General features: G+C 32.5%; 1 protein-coding gene across 1 annotated transcript; it reads right to left on the bottom strand.

Moving 5' to 3' along the window:
- Positions 1 to 5,791: 5,791 nt before the first annotated feature.
- LOC132039856 (DNA replication licensing factor MCM5) lies at positions 5,792 to 12,432 on the bottom strand. The gene is made up of 18 exons (XM_059430394.1): positions 12,110 to 12,432; positions 10,169 to 10,312; positions 9,887 to 10,066; positions 9,710 to 9,808; positions 9,463 to 9,599; positions 9,247 to 9,352; positions 8,719 to 8,853; positions 8,567 to 8,644; positions 8,291 to 8,395; positions 8,101 to 8,192; positions 7,886 to 8,018; positions 7,695 to 7,790; positions 7,349 to 7,440; positions 7,167 to 7,257; positions 6,924 to 7,033; positions 6,587 to 6,716; positions 6,388 to 6,489; positions 5,792 to 6,189 (listed from the first exon to the last, which is right to left on the bottom strand). Exons 1-18 carry the CDS (start codon positions 12,407 to 12,409, stop codon positions 6,106 to 6,108), a joined length of 2,214 nt encoding a protein of 737 aa, XP_059286377.1. The 5' UTR covers positions 12,410 to 12,432; the 3' UTR covers positions 5,792 to 6,105.
- Between the last annotated feature and the right edge of the window lie 4,616 nt (positions 12,433 to 17,048).

Below are 17,048 nucleotides of genomic sequence, written 5' to 3'. Positions count from 1 at the left end.
AAGTTTGGCCAAACAGGCTATTACATAAGAAAAAATATAGCCCAAAAAACGCTTTTATAAAATATTATATATTTACATATAAAAAAAAAGTATATTATGTATGTAGGTGTATGAAAATGTATAATGTGTATATAATATTATATATGAAAATATACACTTATACAATTTACTTTACTTATATTATATTATATTATAGAAATGAGAGTTTGGGGGAACGGACAGGGGCTTATGGAAATTCTAATTTTTCCAAGGATAATCCTATAAATTTGGTATTACTCCTCATGGCTTTTCATTAGACACGTGTACTATATATTAGCCGACACGTGTACTATATACCCTTTAATTAGATACGCCGATATCATAGCCTAATAATCTAATTTTACATTATTGCGCGGATTGTCCTTCTTTTGGGGTTGTCTTTAATTTTTTTCCCCTCAAATTACCGGTCTATAAATTTTATCCTTCGCTTGAAAAGGTGGCCGAAAATATCCTAAGGTTCTGGGTTCGAACATCCGCTTAGTCCAAAAAAAAAAAAAATCGCAAGGCAAGGCTTTGCAAAAAGTTATATCTTATACGCGCGGACTTTGCCCGCGCATAAAAGTACGGAGATTGGGAAACTTTACCTTATGAGACAAACTTTTAGTTATGTCTTAAGAAAAAGTTATACCATATGTGGCGGACTTTTAGTTATACGTAGGTAAAAAGTCGTCGCGTAAAGGCTTTATAGCGTGCTCCCTTGCGAATATTTTTTATTTTTATGACTAAATCGGAGTTTGAACGTAACCCCGCATATTTTAAGTGAAGGGATAAAGTGCACCATTACCCCCCCCCGAACTATACCCGATTCTACGACACACCTTACCTTTCCACAGCCCTATTACCCCCCCTAAACTTATTTAAAACGGAATAATTACCCACTAAACGCTCGTGGCAAAGAGAGTGAAAACATAAAAAAGGGAAAACTTAATTTTTTTTTCTTAAAAATCGCATTTTCTTAAAAATTTGAAAATAAATCTGTCTTCCTACATTTAGTTTTAAAAAACGGGTTTTCCACATGTTAAGAAAATAATTAATTTTTTTCAAAATTTTATAAAAATTCAGCTTTTTTTTCACATTTTGGCAAGAAAAACATTTTTCGGATTTTATTTGAAAAATAAAAGTGTCCTAAGAAAATGAAATCAAGATTTTTTAAGACATTTTAAAAAAATAATCAAGTTTTCCATATTTTTAACAAATCCATTTTTCCATATTTAAAAAAAAAAAAAAAATCATTTTTCAGTTTTTTTTTCTTTTTCAAAAACGGGTTTTAAAAAAAAAAACAAATTTTCAATTTTTTTTTTTTAAAAAGGGTTTTAAAAATCCTTTTTTTTAAAAGAAAATTCGAGCTTTTTAATCCATGTTTTTAGTTTTTTTTTTTTAAATGGGTTTAAAAAAATCAAATTTTCAAATTAAAAAAAAAGACGGGTTTTAAAACTCATTTTTTTTTAATGAAAATTCGAGTTTTTTATTTTTATTTTTAAAAAAATTGACACGTAGTTCTAAAAAATTAAAAAAAAAAAAACAAATAAATACACATGTGGAGAGAGTGTATGTCACTCTCATACATATGAGTGGGCATCGGCGTTTGGGGGTAATTATTCCCGTTTTAAATAAGTTTAGGGGGTAATGCGACCCCTGGGAAAGGTAAGGTGTGTCGTAGCAAATTCGGGTATAGTTCAGGGGGGTAACGGTGCCTTATCCCTTTAAGTGAAAGACAAAAATTAAAAACCAGCAATTTGAGGGCCAAAAACTAAAGACCACCCCCAACAAAGGACAATCGGGCAAATTGCCCATTTTATTGTTCAAATTCAAAGAACTCAACTTTCTATCTCTTCTGTACTCCTTCAAGCCCGTTACTGTTCTGGTTAATTTTTAAACTTTCTTCCGCGCTTCCCACGTTTTTTACTCTTTCAAACTATGAAAATTTCTAGGGCAATTCACAAAATTGCCCTTCTTTTGAGGTGGTCTTTAAATTTTGCCCCTCATATTTGTAATCTTTAAATTTTACCCTTCGGCTAAAACTCATGGGTTCCAGGTTTGAACTCCCACGATCAAAAATTTTAAAAAAATTCGTAAGATAGAGTTTGAATTTCGCTATCTCTACCAGAAATAATTTTAGTTATGTTTAACAAAAATGCCAAGATGAAGCGGATTTGCTGAGGCATATATTTTTTGTTACTTTTCAAGGTAACTTTTAGTTATCGCAACTAAAAGTGTCTTGAAGACATAACTAAGTATGCTTTTCATAAAGCCGAACTTTTTCTTAAGGAAAAGTTATGCGCATAGGCATCTTTTAGTTATGCGCTAACTAAAGTACGCCTAAGGCATAACTAGAAAAGACTTTTAGTTAAGACTTAACTAAAAGTCACGCTATAAGTATCCGAACTCGGCATACACTTGTTAAGGAATAACGAAGTTTATGCCGACCCGCATACTTATGGCACCGCCCTATAAGGCATGAGTATGCGTCCGGTGATAAACTTTCGTTATTCCTAATAAGTGTATGTCAGTCCCACATACACGCGACAACCTCGCTTGCGATTTTTTTTTTTTTTTTTAATTTATACTTGAGCGGGGGTTCGAACCAGTTCGATGATTTACGCGAAGCTCAGAATTGCAATGTGAAGGGCAAAAATTAAAGACCAGCAATATGGGGGTAAAATTTAAAGACCATAAATATTAGGGGCAAAATTTAAAGACCACCCCAAAAGAAGGACAATCCGCGCAAAAAAATGAATTTTCTGTTGAGAGTTTCGAGACTTTAAAGTGGGCTCTTTAGCAGAAATGGAAGGCTAATATATAATATAATTAGAAGGGAGTATAACATTTTTATGTTGGATAGTTTGAGCTCAAATTATTGAGGTTGAAATTTAAATAGTATTTTAAGTTTGAGTTGTTTGATGGATTGATTGTGAATTAGCTTTTATTATAGATTTTGCTAAAAAAATATAACTCATTTGTAATGTAAATCATGCTCAACTGAATAAAAGCCATTTTTGTTTTAAAAAAATAAAATGATGGTCATTCGATGAGAACAAAATACTAGATACATTAAACACCAGAGCAATATCATGCCCAATATATAGGGGATAATTCGCAGAATTATCCTTCTTTTGGGGTGTTCTTTAAATTTTGCCCCTCAAATTGTTGGTCATTAAGTTTTACCCTTCGCCTAAAATTTATGGATTCCGGGTTTGAACACCCGCTCAGTCAAAAATTTAAAAAAAAACGCAAGGCAGAGTTTGAATTTCGCTCTGCCTCCTCCGCCAGACTTTTAGTTATGGTTAACTAAAAGTCTGTCGGAAGGGGAAGACATTGCCTTGAGGCATATATATTTTGTTTTTTCAGAGATAAGGGTCAAAAACACACCCCAACTATCACTTTTTTTTTTTTTTTTTTTTAGTTTCATACCAAAACTATCAGAAGTTTGAGAAAACTGCCTAAACTATCATTATCTAGTTTGAAAAACACACCTCAAATTATTCTTGAATGACATGTGACTACACTCTCCATTTTATATAAAAATGTTGCCAAGTGTTGTCCACGTGGATAAATAATGTCACAATGACACCTACATGGAAATTAAAAAAAAAATTGTTTTAAAAAACAAACTGAAAAATAATATTTGTAAAAAAAATATCAAAAATTATGGAAAATAAAAAAAATTGGAAAAGTTATCTTTTTTTAAAAAGATAAGAAAACTGATTATTTAGTTTTCACATTTTTTTTTTTTAAAATCAACTTGTCCATTTTTTAAATCTTTTTTTGTTCTGATTTTCTAAATTTTTTGATATTTTTTTTTTACAAAATTTTTATTTTTCATATTTTGTTTTAAAAATCCAGACTTTTTTTAAATTCTGATTTTTTTTTAAATAATGCAGTTTTATATATATATATATAGTTTTTTTTAATAAAAAAATTTATTTTTTAATTTTCATATAGGTGCCACCATAGCATTACTTATGCCATGTAGACAATTTTTTTGAGAAAATTTCAGCTTCACTTGCCTTTTGGAGAGTAAGTTCACACATTTAGTTCAGGTGTGTTTTGCAAACTAGATAGTGATAGTTTAGGTAGTTTTCTCAACCTTCTGATAGTTCAGGTATGAAACTAAAAAAAAAGTGATAGTTGAGGTGTGTTTTTGACCCTTATCTCTTTTTTTATTTTTCAAGGCAAACTTTTTTATTATGCCTTAAAGAAAGTTCGCTCTTATAAAGATCTTTTAGTTGTACTTAACTAAAAGTGTGCCCCATAAGACATAACTAAAAATATGCCCCATAAGGTGGAACTTTTACTTAAGGCATAACTAAAAGTTTGCCTTATAAGGCAAAGTCTATGCCTTAAGGAAAAGTTCTGCCTTATGGACATACTTTTGGTTATGCCCCATAAGGCATAACTAAACTATGCCTTAAGGAAAAGTTCTGCCTTATGAGTAGACTTTTAGTTATGTCGGATCCGGCATAACTTTAGTTTTTCCTTAAGGAGTGTATACCGGATTCGGCCTACACGCCCTCTAGCCTTGCCTTGCAAAATTATTTTTTTATTTTATGCCTAAGCGGGGGTTCGAACCCAGAACCTCAGGTATTCACCCACCTTTTCAAGTGAAGGGCAAAACTTAAAGACTATAAATATGGGGGACAAAATTTAAAGATCACGCAAAAGAAGGACAAGCCGCGCAAAAAAATGATCTATAGTCCCCTCAGATAGCATTCGTGATACTTTGCCAAAACATGGAGAGCAGCGCAACAAAACGATAAGACAGAGAAACATCGGTACTCCTAAATCTCTACCATATTTATTAACACTAATCATACCACGAAACATCAAAACAAAAAACTTTCATTTCCATGTCCACAAAACATCAAAACTCTCAACTGGTAATTAGTGATTTTTAAGAGGATAACATACTCTAAAGAGATTAATAGTTAATGTTGTTAATTTAAAAAGTTATTTGGCTATATTATAATCTATCTCTCCTCAATGTAATTAGTAATTAATAATTTTTAAAAAAAGGTTTGTTTAGATCATTTGTCAAACAAGGATAAATTTGAAAAATAATCAATACTCCATCCACTTCAATTTATATGAATCTATATAACTCTGAAAAATATGTGAGTGTAAGAAGTCATTCTGAAAGATCTCTTTGGATATGAAATGATAATGTTGATCAGTGTTTTATGAATCTTCATCGTTAAGGTGGAGAACTAAACCAAGAATTCTCTTTCTTCATCAGCAATCGAATCACTGTTCGCGACCCAGGATTCTATTTTATCATCAATCCAATCCCCGTTCACGTTTTTTCTTTTTCTTATCAATGAATAGTATCTCTTTACTTGATTTATTGGGACGTCTCGTATTTCTCAAAAAAGTGATTCGATTGATGGGATTTGATATGAGATCCTTTGCTCTTTGTCGCGCTACTTCCGCTAGCAACCGGCTTCGGATTCTCCTTAAGGCACCCCTGATGGGCAATGCTCTTGGTGAGTCACTTCGTCTTTCACGATCGATGGTAAATCGTATCCACGCAAGAGTCCGCATCAAGTTACTACATGTTCAAACAATAAATGAAATATAACCATGGTTCTCATTTTTTCACATTATGAACTGTTGGCGCCATGATACTAAAATAATGATAAGGGGTCACAAAGAGAGCAAATTTAGTGCTGAATATTTACCGCATAAGTTAGAGTTGACTTTAAAACGCAATTACAGATATATCCAATTCTAAAACCTGTTAGAATTACAGAAAAAGTGTAGAATATATCAGCATTCTGGTGCCGTCACACAGATAAAAGTATATTAGATTGTTCAAAATAATTCAAACCATTTGAAACAAGTGGATGTGCATTCCTACCCTTGGACACTACAGTTCAATAATCAGAACAGACTAATGTAAAGAGGTGTTGAGAGGCAATATCACAACGCTTACTCCGAAATTGAAATTTAAATACTTCTGCTTGATTTGCTGACGGTATTCAAATCATCAAATTACATGACTGTGGATAGTGTCTTAGTGACATTAACTTGCTCAAAGTTTGCTTATAAGGCTACAAAGTAGTACAATCATTAGGCTTTTCGGACTATGACTCTCCGTTCTCGTTTGTACTCCACTTCATCCCTTTGATGCATAATTATCAGTGCTCTTCTTACCTGAGAATATTCAGCACTTGCATCAACACAAGGAAGTCTAAGAGTATTGTTATATATAAATCTAGGCTTCTACCAGTTTCCTACCAAAAAAGAGTATCAGAAAGGCACCAAAAATCAAATAAATGGAGAAAATAGGTGGGAATATATTATGATTTATGACAAAAAGGCATATATGTGAACCAGTGAAAGGACTCTTACAATTGATTCATTCAAGCCCATCCTGGTCAGGTCATCAATTAGCCGTCTCTCTGATATATGGCTACCAATACCCATTCTTCTCTTAATTTGGGCTTCGGCTTGCTATTCATCCATAAAAAAATTAACTTTATTAAAACTGTGACTGGAAGGACGTATAGCTGGAAAATTTATGTGAGTAATTGTTGCACAAGAGTCAAACCTTTATCTCATTTGCCATCTCAGGAGTAAGGTTTATGTGTTGATTGATTCCAGATCGTGCTGCATCCATTGTGGAATTGTTGAAGAGCCTAATTGCTTCCAAGACATGATCTTCATTTGCGACTTGGGAGCTAAAGTCATGATATGGGGAAGATTATTGATTAAAAACTGTATGTATAAACAAAGCTAAAAGGATAAGGATAACAGTGAAAGTGAAATGAAACACATGGAAAAAGGGAATTCTCCTAAACAGCTTAAATGGCATAGTTAATAGCAGGATGAAACAATCTTTGAAGCATTTGATCACAAAGAAGCAAGTTATAATCGTGATTACTTACAGTCTCATTCTTGCAAGAGCTTCACTCAACCTCACTATGGCCTCTAGTTGCCGCACAGTAATTGGTATTACTGCTGCTTCCCCAGTTTCATTCGACTGCCGCCTCATATCCTGCAGCAGATAGGAGAAGAAGCAAATATAAGTGATAGATACAGCATTTTTACAATCAAGAAAGGTTTGTACTGAAATGTTGTTGGGAATCTAATTCTGGACAATCCCATAGAGAGCCTGTTGATATAATTACCTGCCTAATTTTGACATAACTTTCTTGTAACATTGAGGCTGCAGAATCTGATAGTCGCGGATGACAATTGGTCTTACAATATTGTATATATCTGCAACAGGAACTCATTTCCTTCAACATCTAGACATTGAAAATTACAACAATAGTGAAATGCATAACGTTAAGCCATATTAAGAACCAACCTTTTCAGCCAATTATACTCCTTAGAAGTTCTAGTGTCATCCCTAGATGCTTCAGCGGATGCATGGACCTTGATGATATGGCTAGCAATACTCTGTAGTGCAAGAAACATTCAGCAAGTGGAAATACAAGTTCTTGCATTTTTTACACTAAAATAAGCAACCTAGCAAAGCCTGCTTCAAATTGCGTCAATGAAATATTTTCAAAATTAACTACCCATTTATATGTGATTTCATGCCCAACACCCTAAGTACACTATCTAGACACCTCATTCTTGATCAAAATGAAGTCTGTACTGCACAAATATTCATTTCACCCACAGAATTGAGAATTGAGAGTTTGTCTTACCTTATCCTGACTGTACATCCTGATGTCTTTCACAATGAAAATCAAATCGAATCTTGAAAGAATTGTTGTCTGCAAGTCAATGTTATCTTGTGCAGTCTGCAATACAAAGAACACTTCAGCTCCAGCTCTATTGCCAATATAAGCTGCATAAAGTGTAAAAACATAAAAACAATTGAAAGAATTATACAAACCTTGAGATCATCATAGCGTCCAGATGGAGGATTAGCCGCTGCAAGCACGGAGGTTCTTGAATTAAGGACTGTTGTTATTCCAGCCTTAGCAATGGAAATTGTTTGCTGCTCCATCGCTTCATGAATAGCAACTCTAGATAACCAGTAAGAAGCTCTTTAGAAACTCTCATGAGACAAAGAGTAGAAAAAGAAATGAAGTTCTAACTATAATCTACCTATCTTCTGCCCTCATTTTGTCGAACTCATCAATACAGACAACTCCTCCATCTGCCAAGACCATGGCTCCTCCTTCTAGGTAAAACTCACGCTGAATTGTTTTATAAAGAAACTCATCATTTCAGATACATTGAAAATGGAACATTTATCTGAAACGTCTTCTAGAGTAGGGCACAAATAGAAACTTACGGAGCTATTATCCCTAATGACAGAAGCTGTGAGACCAGCAGCTGAAGATCCTTTGCCAGAAGTGTATACAGCTACTGGGGCTGTCTTTTCCACAAATTTTAGGAACTAAATCGAAAAATAAAACAATTCAGACCTTCATTTGCATTGGAAATAGAAACAAGAATGAGTAACAAAACAAAAACTTGCAAACCAAATGCCAAATTAAATGGCTCTCATGAAAATGAAATTTCATATTAATAACAAACTGCCACCGTTTAATCATTGAGTAAAAATGACCTGTGATTTAGCAGTTGAGGGATCCCCCAAGAGCAATACGTTGATATCACCTCTTAATCTTACACCATCGGGCAAGAACTGCAAAAAACAGAGTTCGAAATTAACCAATAAATAAACAAAGAACAATTGACATTGAAGGAAAACTGACATACCTTCCTTGATCCTCCGAATAAAAGGCATGCTACAGCTTTCTTGACATCAACATGACCAAATATTGAGGGAGCAATCTTTGAGCATATCTTTTCATAAGCATTACTATCAGATGCAAATTTCAGAAATTCTTCTTTCTGCATAAAGAAAGGCCATGAGAACTGATACATAAGGGAATATCCAAACAGACTAAAACCAAGACCAGAATGGAAAAACTAATGCTATGTAAAGACTCCAAACAGAACGGCACGTATCAGCATACTTTAAGCAAACTGTTATACAAATGTAAAACTTATTCGTTTAGTACTTGATCTGCTATAAAGAGGTAAAGTCTTCCCCAACATTACTTAATCTTCCCCAGTCTTTTTCCAGTCTATGTTCATGCTTATGTGTGAGTTTTTGTACTGTGAGTTGTGGAGATTCATAGGTGGAGAAAATCATCTATCTGAAGTCACCTCAATTGAAAGCATGCTGCTAACTGTAGTTTAAAGCTCTCAATCAACACGTGCTATTGATAATTTAGAAATTACCTCATCTACTGTGAAGTTGGCCGGCCCTCGAGAATTGGTCTCATTTGTTTCTTCCATTCCAACAACTCTAACATAAGGCTGCCTAACAGCAACAGCTCCTTTGTGACTGCATCCCAGTTCAGAACATAGAACCCAGAAGTTAAAAAAAAGATCTGATAACAATGAAGTGACAACACTACATAACTGAATTTTTTTAATCAGTTGTTAGACTCTTACGATGTCGATGAATTTGCAGCCTGGAAGATACTGTAGATCCCCATTATAGTCAGCCTTGTACCAGGCACTATAGTTTGAACAAGATGGCGATCTATAGACAGAAGCATATTTCTTGGCAGCTCTCCAGTAGGAACGTCCTATAATTGCCTCAACAGAAAACACAAATGAGATGAGAATATGATCATAAAGAAAGCCATTGCTGATAGCAGTCAAGCTTCTCTTCTGCAACTAAAACTTTTTCCCTCACCTCAGGGTTTTCCTGCAATTTGAGCGTCTGCTGGTCAACATACTTACTTTTATCTGGAACCACTACCCATGGATCAATAGGACATGGATCCTCCCCCACCTGCAAAAATTATTACCATTAGAATGTCATCCTAATTAAAAATTCAAATGAAGAATTGCCGATTTTTATCCCATTTACCTGAGGAACATGATCACAAGAACGGGGTACAACAGCTCCTCCAAGCCCTGGACGACATGGGACAATCTTCACATTTTTGCAGTTCTTACATAGCAAGGTCACATAAGTTGCTTTCGCTTTAGTCCTTGATGCAGCAATAACAATCCCAGATACCTTGACCAGCTTCGAAATACATTGTGCCTAAACAAAACAATTAGGATTGTAGAAATAAGGGGATAAGTACACCAATTAGAGAAACCTAAGAAAATCAAGAAAAAGGCAAAGTTCAAACAGAAAACTAACCCCAAGGGAACGCATTGACATTGAATCCTGCTCTGACCTCAAGAGTATTTGTACTTCACCAATCTCCGGCTCCTCCATTTCTCCACTCTCACCAGCTACCCTCGATCTCAGACTTGCAAGAACCTCAGCTGCTGCAGTTTCAAACTACAAACCCCGGACACAAGAAAACCAAGTGTCATTCAGTAGTTGGTTCTTGAAAAATTAGACATCAAAGATATTACAGTATTAATTCAAGACGATTACACACTGATCTTAAATATACTTTTCACTTTACAAGAAGGCTTTTCCAGTTCAGTCACATAAACTACATTACTATCCACAAATCGCAAAGGTCAATTTTTATCTAGAACAATTCCTGAACAAGTGCCAAATTTTCACAAATCATTCACCTATCACAAATGAATAGTACTGGTTGCATGATTGACAACAATGCAGGTACCTATAGGAGGACATAACTAGAAACAAATAAATTATGTATATATATCTAGAGAAGCAAACTGTCATGTCAATTCCATGCCTCTATTTAACAGTAGATGTAGCCTTTCGGCAGGTAATAAGGACACATCCACTACCTTCAGTTCTAACCCCATCCCAAAACAAAACTATTTCATAACTCAAAAATGCAAACATATGCAAATTCCACAAATGCATATACTGCATACATTTACATTTTTGAAAAGTCAAATTTGTGAAAACTGCACCCATTTGTTAAGCATGGAGTAAATTATGCTTGAGCATACATCAGTCTGACCATAAACTTCAAGTGCAAAAAGCTAGTATATACATAAACTACAATAAAAACAAACCATAAAAAGTCATAAATCACTATACTTTTCCATTATCAACACACTCACAATCCATCAAAATCATTTATTTCAACAAATCCACATGTAATTACAATAAAAAGGACAAATTCCAATCGATTAAACTCTCAAGTTCATCAACCACAAAATCAACACAATCATAAATTAACATAATCATTCATTTTCCACAAATCCAAATGTTATTACAACAAAACGGCAAATTAAAAATCCACTAAACTCTCAATTTCATCAACCTCAAATTCACATAAAAATACATCTAACAACACGGAGAAATGTCATTAGTGCATACCAGATGAAGGTAATTAACAGGTTTCACATAACATAACCCTAACAAAAAAATAAACCTCAAGTGGCAAAAAGCATAAATTCATCAAACTCAATTCATTTTTTAACACATAAAAAGTCATAAATCACTAGCCTTTTCCATTCATAATCATTCGTTTTCAACAAATCCACGTGTAATTACAACAAATCCACTGGTAGAAATGCAACTAAACTCTTCATCTAACATAATCATTCATCTTCAAACAGTTACAAATGTAATTACAACAAAAAGGAACAAATTAAATCCTTTAACCCTAAAAAGGTCATAAATGAGTTAACATTTTCCATCATCAAACACAATCAATCATCATTCATTTCTAACAAATCCACATCTAATTACAACATAAGTACACACTAATTATCCATCAAACTCTCAATTTCATCAAACACAAATTCACATATATTACATCTAACAACACTTGAAGAAATGCAATAAATTCATACCAGCAGGGGCGGATCTACTTGGGGGCCAGGGTGCTCACCCGAACACCCTCGGCAAAAACTTACAGTGTATATATAGGATAAATTTTCTGTGTTTATGTGCATATATTAATTTTTGAACACCCTCAGCAAAAAATTACAGTGTATATTTAAGTTTTTTTTTTTTTTTTTTCTGAACACCCTGAATAAAAATCCTGGATCCGCCACTGCATACCAGAGATATTTTTTTTTTCTAAAGTCCACAAATTCACAGTAATAATCAAACATAATCATTCATTTGCAACAAATCCAGGTGTAATTACAACAAAAAAGCATAAATTAACAACGCCGGAGATATGCAATAAGTTCATACCAGAGGAAGGTAATCGGCGGGATTTTGTCGAAGGAGTTCAGGTAGGGTTTGGTCTCTCTCATAAGAAAGGAGATCGGATAAGTTAATAATCAGGTAATTTTGGTTCTCCAGGAGTGCTTCTCTGTAAGGAAACACGTTCGGCTGAGACTTATCAGGGAAGTTACGGATGAACTCCTTGAATTTCCTGAGAATGACGTGGCGGCTCGCACCTCCGTTTTCGGCGTTATCGCCTGCAGCTCCGCCGTGAGGAAACTGTGCTTGGTCGCTGTAGTATACTGCTCCTTCGTCCCAACCCGACATCTCGGCGTATGCTTTCTCTCACTAGAATTCGCTCTCTTTCTTCTTTTTCTCTCTCTAGAATTTGTGAGATATGTCTCTCTGTGTGTTGTGTTCTCTCTTAGTGGGCTTTGCTATGAGGGTTTAACAGAAGAAGGTTGGGTGAGTGGGTGATTTTTTTGGCGGGAAATTAGTTGGCGGGAAAATGTGCTCACGTGAGGAGCACGTGTGTGGATGGAGAGAGGGGAGAGTTGGGGATACGACGTGATATAACCTTTTTTTTTTTTTTTTTTTTTTTTTAAGGATATTTTAAAAAAATGTATTTATTTTGAAAATATTTACATCACATAGCCTAATATACGACGGTATATCTGGGGAAATTAGACGTGATATAAACTTCTTCTTCTTTTTTAAGGATATTTTCATAAAATATACATATTTTGAAAATATTTACATCACGTAGCCCAATATACGACAGTATATCTGGGGAAATTAGACGTGATATAAACTTCTTCTTTTTTTAAGGATATTTTCATAAAATATACATATTTTTAAAATATTTACATCACGTAGCCCAATATATGACATTATATCTGGGGAATTTTTTTATACATAATGTATCAACCTTGTATTAAAGTGTATAAAAGGTGTTTACACACAAATCAATATATAATAAAAAGTTAGGCATAGACAATCCTAAGTGCCACCTCTCTATGGCCTCCATTGGTATTTATTCTTTTTTTCCTTTTTTTTGGCTTTTTTCTATTTTACTACTATATAGTAGCATGGGTCTCAACCCATGCTTCGTCGTCCGTTAAAAGTTTTTTAAAAAAAAAAAAAAGTGTGGCCCCCATATTAAACACCAACCAATATTAAAAAATTAAAAAGAACACCAACCAATATTTTAAAAAAAAGTAAAAAAAGTGGAAACCACCATCTCCAAACTCACGGGAAAAAAAAGGTGAACCCCATATTAACAAAATCAATGAATCCCATATTAAAAAAACAAACAATATCAAAAAAAAAGTGCAGACTTTGTATTCGTAGCAAACACTAATATAATAAAGTTTTAGATACGGAGCACAAACTACAATGTTATATTAATCGTGTTTTGAACATAGTATCCCATATTGACAAAATCAAGCAATATAAAAAAAAAAATAAAAAAAATCCCATATTAAAAAAACAAACAATGTCAAAAAAAAAAGTGCAGACTTTGTATTCTTAGCAAACACTAATATAATAAAGTTTTAGATATGGAGCACAAACTACAATGTTATATTAATCGTGTTTTGAACATAGTATATATATATATATATAAGTAAATCCCATATTAAAAAAACAAACAATGTCAAAAAAAAAAAAAGTGCAGACTTTGTATTCTTAGCAAACACTAATATAATAAAGTTTTAGATACGGAGCACAAACTACAATGTTATATTAATCGTGTTTTGAACATAGTATATATATATATATATATATATATATATATATATATATTACTACTATATAGAAGCATGGGTCTCAACCCATGCTTCGTCGTCCGTTAAAAGTTTAAAAAAAAAAAAAAAAAAAGTGTGGTCCCCATATTAAACACCAACCAATATTAAAAAATTATATATATATATATATATATATATATATATATATATATATGAGATGCATAAAAATAGTGCAAACTAATAATGTCCAAAAGGGTGAGCCCCATACTAAACAACACCAAGCAATATAAAAAATAAAAATTAAAAAAAGAAGAAACTATATAAAGCATGGGTTTAGACTCATGCTTTGTCGTCCGTTGTCCCTTAAAAAAAAAAAAAAAAAAAAAAGGGGGGGGGGGGGGGGGGGGGTGGTGGACCCCATACTAAATAACACCGAGCAATAAAAAAAAAGGAAGAAAAAAAAGTGAAACTCACCATCTCCAAACTCATGGGAAAAAATAAAGTGGACCCCATATTAACAAAATCAAGTAATATAAAAAAAAAAAAAAAAAAAGTGAACCCCATATTAAAAAAAAATATAATGTTAAAAAAAAAAGTGCAGACTTTGTATTCGTAGCAAATACTAATATAATAAAGTTTTAGATACGGAGCACAAACTACAATGTTATATTAATCGTGTTTTGAACATATTATATGTATATATATTATATGCATAAAAATAGTGCAAACTAATAATGTCAAAAAAAAAAAGTGCACCCCATAAAGGGTGGACCCCATACTAAACAACATCAAGCAATATAAAAAAAAAAAAAGTAGAACCCACCATCTCCAAACTCACGGTAAAAAAAAAGTGCAGCCCATATTAACAAAATCAAGCAATATAAAAAAAAAAGTGAACCCCATATTAAAAAAAAAATAATGTCAAAAAAAAAAAAGTGCAGACTTTGTATTCGTAATAAACACTAATATAATAAAGTTTTAGATACGGAGTACAAACTATAATATTATATTAATCATGTTTTGAACATAGTATATATATATATATATGCATAAAAATAGTGCAAATTAGTAATGTCCAAAAAAAAAAAAAATGCACCCCATATTAAAAAATCAAACAATATTCATGTAATTTCCAAAGTATCTCATTAAGTCAATAATGATGGATTCATTACCACGTGCGTATCAATCCATTAGTGGGAGCAAATGAAATTGCTTTTCTTCAAAAGGTTAAGTAGTCAAACTATACAATTTTTTTTTTTTTATATTAGCACGAGATCTAATCTAGATATTAAGCTTGTTGTATTTTCTTTGTTCCGCCATGCCATTTATTTGTTATGTTTACTAAAATAAATATACTTAAAATATTTATATTTTAAAATAAGATAGAATTTAATTACTTTTTTATTTTTATTCTTACTCTAATAAATGTGAAAAGAGATTAATGTCGTAAAAAAAAAAAAATCAAATGGAGATCAAATAATGAATAAGGTAAATTAGTCAAATTGTAATTCTAATTGACGTTTTCTTAAAAAACCATGCAAAAGACAACATGACAAATAAAATGAGCTAAACCGAGAATATTTACCAAAAATTAAAAAATAGTATTTCTTCGTTTAAATAGAAAATCAATTTCTACTTTGTTTCGTTTTAAACATGTAAAATTAATTTAATAATTTGAATTAGAATTATCCAAATCAAAATTTGATAAAAAATAATAAGTATTATACACCTTTAAATTAATCGAATTAAAGTTGAAATTATCAACTGATGCTTAAATATTGCTATTGTTTTATCTCAAAGAGAGCAAAATAGTTTCCTTTTAAACAAATCTTCTCTTTTAAAAAATATTAATAAATTTGCTGATTTTGTATTCGTAGCAAACATTAATATAATAAAGTTTTAGATACGGAGCACAAACTACAATGTTATATTAATCGTGTTTTGAACATATATATATATATATATATATAAAATCACTATTCAAAGACAACTACATACACATAGATGCACTATAATCTAAAGTGTTGGGCCCGTGCGCAGCACGGGCATAGGCGGTCTAGTATGTGCTATATTAGAAAGTTCAAAAGTCATTTATGTGTTAGGTAAATGGGTGCTCCAAATTAAATGAGTATTTATTGTTATATTAGTACAAATTTTCCCTTCTTTTTTCCCCCAGTTATTGCATCCCATTATACCCGTTTCATTTTGGGAAGTTTCTATAACATTAATTATATTTTAATAGCTCTTAAATAACCTTTAAGTGGATGGTTTATTTTCTTTCTCCTTGTAAGGTCTTTAGATGTCCCAAATTTGGATTCACTTTGTGTTAGTAACCGATCTTAATAGAAAATAGAAGATGTAACATTTTCACTTTCTCCTTTACCTTATGTTCATCTGAAAAGTAAACAAGTCATAAATTTTTAAATCAATTGTGCAGGTGCTGGAAATTTCTTTTGTGGATTCTAAGTCCAACGCATGACAACAATGTATCACATTTATCTCATCAATGTAGTAAATTTCTGGTAAGAGTTCCATATTCATTTCCCAATTTATTTTGTTTTATTCTTTCTCTTCTGTGTTAATCCATGTCCATTTCTACATTTTTGTTTCATTTGCCAATTTACTTTTGTTCTTTGTTTTTCTTTGTGTTAACCAATATCTCCATTCGTCGTCTTTATATTAAGTTTGTCTACATGTAACTTAATATTAAGTTTGCAAATTGAAAAATGTGACTCCAGGATTGTGGAATATAAAGATATCAAGCGGCAAGAGTTTAATTTGTTATAGAGTACGTTGGAGAAGGTGGAATTCGATCTTTGTCCACTTTTTAGTTATATTGAAGCATTATTCGTGTATTTGTGAATTGTGAACTTCATTTACTAAGGAAATATGCTCACACTACAGTTATTGATGATAAAAACATTTGACGAAGTACTCCGGAAAATAAAGTCAGCCATGGAGAAATCAATCAAGATATATATGGTGATTGATGCCACTTACGAAGGCAACAAATTCAAATACATTAGTCATAGTTGTTCTCCGAATACTGCGATGCACAAATGTTATACAAATAGCTGAATTTGATCGTGCAAGACCTGTGAAGAAGGACTAGTGCTATATTTATTTGGAATATGTGAAAGAATTCATTTTCTTTTTCCTTTTCAATATTTTTTCCTCTAGCATGTTTGAAAATTTAAGCTGTTGAATATTCAATATTGTTA

Source organism: Lycium ferocissimum, chromosome 12, assembly GCF_029784015.1.
Source record: "Lycium ferocissimum isolate CSIRO_LF1 chromosome 12, AGI_CSIRO_Lferr_CH_V1, whole genome shotgun sequence".
NCBI lineage: Eukaryota > Viridiplantae > Streptophyta > Magnoliopsida > Solanales > Solanaceae > Lycium > Lycium ferocissimum.
This window is presented reverse-complemented; position numbering and strand designations above follow the sequence as displayed.